Source organism: Lepisosteus oculatus, chromosome 8, assembly GCF_040954835.1.
Source record: "Lepisosteus oculatus isolate fLepOcu1 chromosome 8, fLepOcu1.hap2, whole genome shotgun sequence".
Taxonomy (NCBI): domain Eukaryota; kingdom Metazoa; phylum Chordata; class Actinopteri; order Semionotiformes; family Lepisosteidae; genus Lepisosteus; species Lepisosteus oculatus.
This window is the reverse complement of record NC_090703.1, coordinates 19,489,129-19,498,926: the sequence shown is the minus strand read 5'-3', so window position 1 is coordinate 19,498,926 and position 9,798 is coordinate 19,489,129. Positions and strand designations below refer to the sequence as shown.

The 9,798-nt window shown below is 38.9% G+C and overlaps 1 protein-coding gene across 1 annotated transcript in view; it reads right to left on the bottom strand.

Annotated features, from left to right (window-relative positions):
* Positions 1-1,995: 1,995 nt before the first annotated feature.
* The window catches only part of btbd7 (BTB (POZ) domain containing 7), a 97,123-nt gene continuing 89,320 nt past the window's right edge, over positions 1,996-9,798 (bottom strand). The window contains exon 11 of the mRNA XM_006632570.3: positions 1,996-9,765. Within this exon, the coding sequence (XP_006632633.2) occupies positions 8,980-9,765 (786 nt within the window). The 3' untranslated portion in view covers positions 1,996-8,979. The remainder of the gene's footprint in view (positions 9,766-9,798) is intronic.

Sequence of the window (9,798 nt, the reverse complement as noted above, 5' to 3'; positions counted from 1 at the left end):
ACATTATAAACCAGAATTCTCTAGCACTGGTCCTGGACATCTAATCATGTAGCAGGGCTCGTGCACTGAACCGGTAACAGAAATGAATTACATCTCACCCCTATAAAAAAATCTTGACAGTGTAAGACTGCTGCAGTACAGAACCCAGTGTTTTGGCATGGTGCACTTATCTGCAGTTTAGGGCTGTGTGCTAAGAGCCCGTGACTGACCGGGATTGAATGGAGGGAGAGCTGCACAACGTCACCCTGGTACCGTTAACTTGGATTTCTTAGGCTCATGTCTGTCAGTATCCGAGGTTGCTGTGGGGGAGAGTAGGAGGAAGGTTAGTGGGGAGAATACAGCACAGCTCATGCACTGAGCCAGTTACAGAAACAATGTCGTCCCCCTCTGAAATCTTGACTGTGTAAAACTGTCATAGGAGTTTTTCACTATTGAGAAGTGCTGTCCTTGCTTGGAGATCACAAGCAAACAGGACTGAATACCAGCCATGGCAGGGAGAGCTGCAGGAATAACATACAATATGTGACCTGTTCCCACAGAATGCAATTGATAAATTAAGCAAATCTGTTCTACTAAGAACTTTGGTCCTCGAGAGCTAAAAATTTGGGTACTTAGATTTTAGGACCCAAATGATCTTTAATTTACCTACTCACAAAATTATCCAAGGGTTAATGGATAATTTTGACTAGGGTTGGAGAACCCTTTAAACTGACCGTCTCCATAAAGACACATGGTACTGAATTTTCATTTCAATCATTCCTTTTTTTTGACTGTAAATTAATGCCTTTTCATTACCTTCTCTGCGCTGCAAAAATGCATTGAAAAATGCAGCTTTTGGTCAGACGCCTGCGAGGAAGTTCATCTAGCATGTTGCTTCAATGAAAAAAGGATTTTAAACTGTTGAAAAAATGTGGACTATTTTGCAAAAAGTCCAGTGGGAATCTTTTAATCATGATCCTTGTTTTTTTTTGTATTTTCTTAAGGGGGGGGGGGGGGGCATTTATTTTAGACTGAGTAATCTTTCCTTTCAGTTCAATGAAATGTAATTTTTAATTTTTAATTTTTAGAATCACTATTTGTATTGTACATATAACCGATTTAGAACCATCAGCTGTCCTTTACTGCTCAGCTGTAAAAGACAGGTGCAACAACTATTCCTTTAACATCGCAAGCAAAATGAGGAAATGCGCACACCCGTTGAGCTGTGCTGACTGGAGACCCCAGCCTGGGTAGTTGTAGGAGTCTTGTTTTCTGGAGAGCTGACAGGGAACATGGCTGAACTCTTGACTGCTAGCTAGAGCAGCCTGTGATTAGAGAGCACGCCTTTACTGGCTGAGCTCTTTAGGAGCCCTTGTTTGTTAAACTAAAATTTAGATTTTATCCATGTATATCTACTAAACCTTCCATTGTATGTTTTCAGGTCTTTAATATATTTACAGACTATTATCTGGTTGTATCAAGTTCTAAAAGGCTTGGAAAGTTTGGTAGACTTTTCCATTTATTTTCTAGGACGAAATATCATTTAAATTAAAACTTCTGCAAATAAAAACAATTGTTTGTGTGCTGCATCTATTGATATTTTACATGTCTAGTAATCCATTTGCAGTAGGTTATCTTTTTTATTGAAAATGCTATGAAATGTGCAAGTAGTTTTAAGTAGAAGTCTTCAAAGTTCATTTACATTTGAAAGTAATGGGATTCAAAATATGAAAGTGACCCCATTCTGGTGTCAATTTATTGCACGACAAGGTAGTTAAGAAATGATTTCGGATGAGGTCAGCTGCAACTCCCTTTTTCTCAGAATAAAATCTATTATAAAAAGGGTTTAAGAAGAACTTGTACCTTATTTATGGATTGTCTATTGTTTCTGTTCAACTGACGTCTGCTGGTAAAAGCCCTCTGGTTTACATTTCTCATTCACAGCTGCTGCACTTGAATGTTTAAACCAACATTAAGACTTAAAGTCACAAGGAACTGGCAGCAAACACAGGAGAATTCTATAGAAGCAGTTTATTTTGAAGACGCCAACTAGTTGCAGATTTAAAGTTTTATCACTGTTACGTGCCTCTTGTGGGATAACAGTAGAAAAATAGAACCAGTGAAACTTTATACAACAACTTGTCATGGTAATCTACAAGAAAGGGGCTTATTTATATACATGTACATGTATAGAAACAGACCACAAGTTAAGGAGATTCTGTTCAAAGGTACCTAAAAATTAAAAAATACTATCTTTCAAAAACACTATATACATTGAAGCATACTAGAGTTTACAAAGAACTTGTTATGCAGGTTTGTAGAAAACGCTTGCATAGGACATAAGTTCACTTCTCAAGAAAATACTGAGCCTTTACAACGAAGGCACTTGCTTGACTCTATACAAAGGAAAGCAAAGTAGTGTCTTGAGAAACAAGATTTTTCTTCTGGAAACTAAGCAAAAACCCCATTGCAGAAAACAGCACAACCCAATCTCTTTATCTCCCCCCACCCATGAAGCATGCAAAATGGAAAATGAAAAAAAAAAACATTTTGCTCAGCTGCCACTTCATTGGAGAAACAATAAAATGCTGCAGCAAACACATACATGGAACAAATCATTGTCATATCCTAATTTAAAGCAAACAAGCATAATACTCCAAAGGGTTTCAATAGAAATCCCAGGGATTACAAATTAAATGTTCAATATTTTGTTTTTAAAAACAATACTTGCATGCAATGCTCGAAGTTGATACTTCATAAAAGCAGAAGTGAAATGCTGTTTCGCAACAAAATCAAATGTAACATGGGACTGTGATGGCATTAAGCACTACTCAATGACTACAATAGACATACAGTTTTAAGATTACATAAACAGCCATTGTAGTGCAATGGTACTTTTATACAATGAACTGTAAAGAACTATGAATAGCAACACAAGTCATTAACTAGAAACAGCTTGAAAAATATATTAATTCCTTTCAGAATTGAACAACTAATAGACAAAGAAAGGCCAATTAAGCTTTGGAAAAGGCTTTTGGAAATGGCTATTATTGAAAACATATATGTGAATAAAAGTCATGCATGACTTGTGTTGCTACAAAAAAAAAGCTGACAGACCCCAGTTACAGTAACCATACAACACCACAAGTTAATACATTATTACATTAACAACAACGCCTTGGAATCTGCCATACATCACATCCAAATAGTGCACAGACTCTCCTACTGACAAGTAATCGATCTAACTCATTCATGTAAACAAAGAATACAAAAGTTCACAAAGTGAAGAGGTTTCATACAAAGGTCTTGGGGTGAATCAGATCCAGCATCTTTATATAATCTTTTTAAAAACTTCTTAATCCACTATTGTTATTGTTAAAGGGTGTGATTCTGTTCTACAACTCATACTGTTATTCTTCACTGTCCATTGAATGCACTGCTTGCTTACAAGATAGTCTTGAAATCTAAGGTTACATTATCTTAATCTTTTTTCAAATGTTACATTAGTTTCAAGAATGTAAATGCCTTTATCCACTCAAGTTATTCTCCCTTTGCTTATCAGTTAAAGAAAAAGATCCTATTTAATCCCTCGATAATGTATTTTCAGCTTTATGAGTCAGAAATAAGCAAAATCTGTAGTTCTTAATGTTTCAATACATTGTGTTCCCTTTGTAATCCATTTACAGTGCTATTGCCTCCAGAACAAACAGAGAATTACATTTCTGCAGTTTGCATATATATCCTTCACTTTCTTCTTTACATACACATGCAAGGTGAATATGTATAAAGCATGAAGCCTCAACGACTTGATTTCTGTGGAGATTTGCAACCATCAAATCTTTCATCATTCAATTAGCAGCTTCCGAGCAATATACATTGCAAAAAATATGCCAAGAGTTACTTCCAGGCCAGTATAAGAAGAGACCAGCATTTTTTTCTATCATCCTCCTCAAATTCTTTAAATATTCTCTAATGAAGAAAAGCAAGTCTTTTACACCAGCTGTGGGGGGAAAAAGCATGCAGACTGGAAATTTCCCTCAAAAGAAGCACTGTGTAATACTTTTAGAGTTACATACAGCACTACCCTATTGGAGATATAGAATACTTTACAAAAAATAAATCAAAAGAGAAAATCTCTATTTCCTATAAAATAGTACTGTACAAAGAAGCCCATGCTATGATACTGCATTTTTGAAGCAAATGAGTAAAGAACAAATATTTCCTCAGTTATATGCAAAGTCATGTAAAACTAACTATCCTATGTAAAGTGAAATGAGATGCTTTATACATTCCTCCAGTGAAAAGAAACCCTTCCAATTGTTTTGAAATAAGAAATCTCACTGTGGTTTAATGTCCTTTTATTATGATTTATCTCTATCAAGAGGACAGAGGAGGCTATCCTGTGGCCAGTGTTTTTTTTCCCTATTGCTGTCTCTCTTGTCTGTTTAATGCTGAACAGTACAAAACATTTAAGCTCTGGTCAGAAAGAATTTTATGGAAAATGCCTCAGAACAACTTCAAGGGGAGTTTCTCTTTTTTATGACTCGAGCTAGGATGATGCAGCTATAGTTTGATGAATCCTTTTCTGAGTAGCATTGTCTTTGGTTTTCATGATTTTCTATGCACATGGGCACGCACAGATTGTCAAAGCAAAAGGATTGTCTTAGATTACTTTCTAAGATCTAAGATCTCCATGGCATGGGCTTTTTAAATTTAAGGTTGATACTGACAAGAACAGCATAAATGATTTCTCACTTTTGTTTCAAATGAAAAGCTAAAGAATGAAAGAACCATTTCTCACCACTCTCCTTGTATTTTAAATTGTTATCCATTTTGCCTGTAACCTATTTAAAAGCAGCACTTTCCAGAAGCCATATAATATCTTGTGATAACTCACAGGCTGATGAAGCTACTATCTCCAATGGCCTTTCTAAACCATTTGAGTAATTTAATTAATCTGGCTTTAGCAAACCCCCATAGAAAACAAGTTGGAACGGTAGGCTGTAGGATAATGTTTTCTATTCCAATATTAAAAGAAACCCATTTTAACATTCAGAGAAATAGGCTTGTTATACAAAGTCCACATTACCTACAACACTGAGGGTTTAAGTCCCTTAGAGATCTGCCCTGCAAGTACAATAAGAAAGGTAAATGTGTCACCTCATACTTGCAAAATGTCGAAAAGGACAACAGATTAAGACAGTGATCATGTTTTTCTAAACCAAACTTTAGTACAACATCAAAACATTTCCTGTTAAATAAGCAGATACCGATGGATTGCATACTAGAGTAAATCATTTGGGTTGAGGTGACTACAAGGTGAGGATGCAGATTTGATCCGTGGCTTGAGGTAAAACTGTACATGAACTGCTGCAGGGGAGGGGTTACGATGCCTGTCTAGAGGTAGAAACGTGTTAGCACAGGATAAAGAAGCAAGAAAAACTGATATTTCACTCTTAGCCCAAAAGGTAGGTGGAGCTGGACAGGTCACGGGCTACAAACTGAAAGATGCAATGAGAGACATCTTCATACAAGTGCTGTCAAGTCACAGTACATTAAGATACTCGAGCCAATAAAAAAACTGAACACAATACAGATGATTGAATTTGGTCACAAACAGGAGTGCAAAAAAGTCAGCACATTAAGGCTTTTCATGTTTTGATGCCACTTAGAAAAATCAAGTCCACTTAAAAAATTAGAAATCAAATGTTGCACTCATCAGGTGTACCTTCAACTCAAGTGCAAGCATCCTATAGATTATGACTTATGACAGGTTGATAGACTGGGTGGTTGTTGTTTTTTTCAAGCCTTCATCATTGATCTACTGTTAAAGGATTTTTCTTATTAATGCCTGAAACTCCTTCTGTAATGAGGGACAATCCATCTGTAATGATATATGTGCTAAAAGGATCAATACACAAGAGCACTCACAATAGGGGTTTCCAGCACAGTGGGCTTCTGTAACTTCATTGACTTTATATCAGCTCTGCTACACTGCTCTAATACATCCCTGCTCACGTGTTTAATGGTCTCAAGTGGAGCAGTTTGAATTGGGTTACTTTGTCCCTGGCACCTCTTTTCTCACTGTTGTGTCATTCCATCCCTACTGATATCAATCAAATCACAGCAATAAACTATTTTACACATAAGCAGTATTATAGCTGATGAGATTGTTTTCCTTTTACTGTAGACATTCTACCTTTGAAATATTCTAGATAACATGGCCGTTAGTGTTTTATCACATTTGGGGATGTATATTTTGCCAAATTAGTATCAGGGAAAAAAAGAGCTGTAATTGTAAAGTAATAACCCTCAGCTATTTAACAAGTCTGAACTCAGTTCTAGTTAGATAGACAAGCCACATCACTCTTAACAGTATAGCCACTGCTTGAATGCACTCATTTAAAGGCTGAAATTGATTTCAATTCATCACCCAGTTGACTCAATTAACCCGATATTTCAGGGACAGAGGAGTGTGTGATTTTGTAAAGGTACAATATACACTGGACTAAGGGATATGAACGTGCTGCTGGATTAGCCTGCACATCTCTGACTAAGCTATACACAGGTCTTAAACCTAGTTTCTAAGGAGTTCTAGTTTTTAATCAGTGTATTGAATAATCAGTAAGGCTTTCACATAGCTGTGTTTTGTCTTGGTATGCGTTATGTAATTTCATAAACACCCGCAAAGCAAGACATGGATCTATAAATCATCCCAACCCCAATTACCAGGTCACTGTGCACAGGCACTTGTTTCACACTGTTGTCCTTATATCTCTGATAGTAGATTTCTGCCATCTTACAATGCATTTCAGTCAAGGTTTTTGTTATTAAACTTTCAACGGAGGCCAGGTGACGCTGTATGTCCTTAAAGTCCATGAGGGCACTGCGATATTAACAATCCTCCACAACAACCACAATCCCTTCCTAATACAAACTGAATGGTCATACAGTACATCTGCTAACCGGTGGAACCAGTACAAGATAAGGGAACAAGAAAAGTATTTTCTTTAGCATAGCAGTTTGCAAATTACTATTAACCTTCCCGGTGTATGCTGCAAATTACAATTAACTATATCAGAAAAAAAAAACATTATTCATTACAACAACCTTGAGCAGACTGTTTATATGCTGGCATATACCATGAACTTTCAAGATGATTTCAAAGAAAAAGATTTGTTATAAAGTTCTTGGAAGAGTTAACCCTTTCCTCCTTAATAAGCCACTGATAGTTTTCATGAACAAATATCTGTCATTCATTACAGAAAACACACTGTACCTATAACAAATCTGATGGATGAAGGTCAGGAAGTAAGAACCTATGATTAATTTGGGGAGCTATTAATCATAAGCAATTGATCCAGAGTGCTCTTTTGCAGGGCTTCCTGTAATCACTTTCTGGGTTGGTTTGGTTTAGACTTTACTACATCGCTTCAAAATTCAAATTTACTTTCTCCATCTCTTACTCAAGATAGTGTAACCACACACTGGACACAGTGGTAAAATTTTGGATACTTTTAGGACACCATAACTTAGTAATGGTGTCAGTGGGTGACAAAGTGCTCATCAGAACCCAATAATCCTCATACCATTATTGAGATGTTAGGTCTCTCAAACAGAAAACAGGGATACCTACTATCATGGTTATCCCAGGCAATGTAATATGCTAACAGATGCTAACAGTGAAACAAGAACAGGATCCTGTGAAAACAAAAACATGGATCACTTAACACAACTGCTAAATTAATGGAAATATTTATAATTTGGGTATATTTTTCATTAATAAATTATATTAATAAATTACATGAAATTAAAGTGCCTGTAGTCTTAGTTTTTTTTTTCCTTTTAGAAAATGTTCGTTTTAGGACTGAATAAATGCATGCCCAGGATGGGATCCTACAGGAATTTCAAAAGATCTTTAAAATCTCTCTCCTTAAACAGCATGACTATTAATAAGGGATGTGTGTGACACTGTAAAACCCCTAGAATGTACACATAGCGGGTTCTGAAAACCTAATACTCATTTCTAAAGTAGGAAAATGAGTTAAAAATATGAATAGCCAATTTACCAAACAGCCATTTACTATACTAATAGTAAAAGAAGAAAAGGCGTCCTTACATTGTTGTGAACCCATGAATTGTATAACTGAATTTCAACAATGAAATTTCCAGATAAAAAATGATACACGGGGGTAGTCTGCAATAATAGAACTGCTTGCAATGCAGGTAGTGATGGAAAAGAAATAAAAACCCCAGGCAGAAAGAGAATCAATAAGCCAATCACAAAGACACAAGGGTCATCGGGTCTTTTTGGAGCTGAAACTCTGAATAAAATACTTAAGATGGTAAAATGGTTGTTCTTCTGTCAAACCTTACACAGAAATATGCTTAGCTAAAGACTGGAGAAAAAGCTGGCACACATTACATGATGTATAATATATCATCTGACTGCGCAGTAAGTACATGGTAAAACCGTAGGTTTTTATAAGTTATTATTCAGGACTCTTTAATGGGAAAAAAAAATCCTTTTGGTACTGCAGACCACGTTCGATACCTTAATCATTAGTATAGTCTGTGCACAATATCTGACAAAAAAAAACAACTGCAGCCTTGCTATGTCTTTTTTTTTAAGAACACTCTCGTTAAAACAGTGGCACTGACATGCAACAACTAAGCTACATCCACATCCTGTTCTTGTAGTGTCAGAGCGACTCAGAAAAAAGGTGAAGCTGCCTTTTAACTTATTTAAAACTCGCATCGAGGGCGCGAGGGTGAAAAGCGAGTTCTTAACCAAACCAACCCTCTATTAATGCCATTCTATGCAACTAGAATATAAGGACACGTTGAGAACAACAAGTACCATGTGTACGTCAGCTAGAAGCCCTGCAGTTAGCGCCTTACGAGAATTTCCATCAGCAACATCTAAAGAGGAAAGGGTCAAAGTCATCTTCCACGTTTCCCTTTTGTTTCTATTTCTTCTTCTTCTCATCTGTTTTTTATTTAAAGTGCAGATTTCTTATAAGGGTAATCAGGCTTGTTTGGTGACCTGCGGTCTCTGCTGGCTATTGCCTCCTCGCTGGCACTGTTCCTGTGTGGCAGTAAGGCTCCTGGGGGCTCCCCAGCACCTCCTGTGCCATCGGGAGCCGACCTCCTGCCCAGGGGGCGCTCCTCGAACGGCTCTGGGCCCACACCTGGGGGACGGCCTGGCCCCAGCCCGCACGTCAGGTCCGTCTCGTTTTTGGGCCGCCCCCTGACCGCCCCGTGGCCGCCTGCGGCAGGGCCGCCCTGAGCGGCCAGCGCCAAGTCCAGCCTCTGCGGGGGCTGCTCCAGGACGTCCAGGTGCAGGGGGTCGGGCCCAGGCCTCGGGGGGTGCATGTCGGGCAGGTAGGAGGGATTGAGGGAGCCGGCGGGGGTGCGGCTGTGGCTGTAGAGGTCGGGGCCGGCGTAGGCGGCTTGCAGAGGGGAGGGGGCGTGGTGGCCGGAGGCCGGGGTGCCCGGGCGGCAGGAGAAGTCGTAGAGGTCGGGGTACTCCTGGCGGCTCTCGGCCTTCTGCTCCGAGGTGTGCTTCTTGCGGGAGCCGTGCCCGTGCCGGCCGGAGTGACAGGGGGCGGCGGTAGGGTAGTGGGGCGCGGGGGGCGCGGGGGGCGTGTGCTGGTGCAGGTCACTTAGGCCCACGTGCCCCTCAGCCTCCACGGTCACTTCTGGCAGCCTGCGCTCTTTCAGACTCATGGCTGAAACCCCCATGGCAATGTCAGGCATGAACTCGTTGATTACAGGCTCCATATTCTGTTTCAGAAAAGACAAAGGTACAGAGAATGA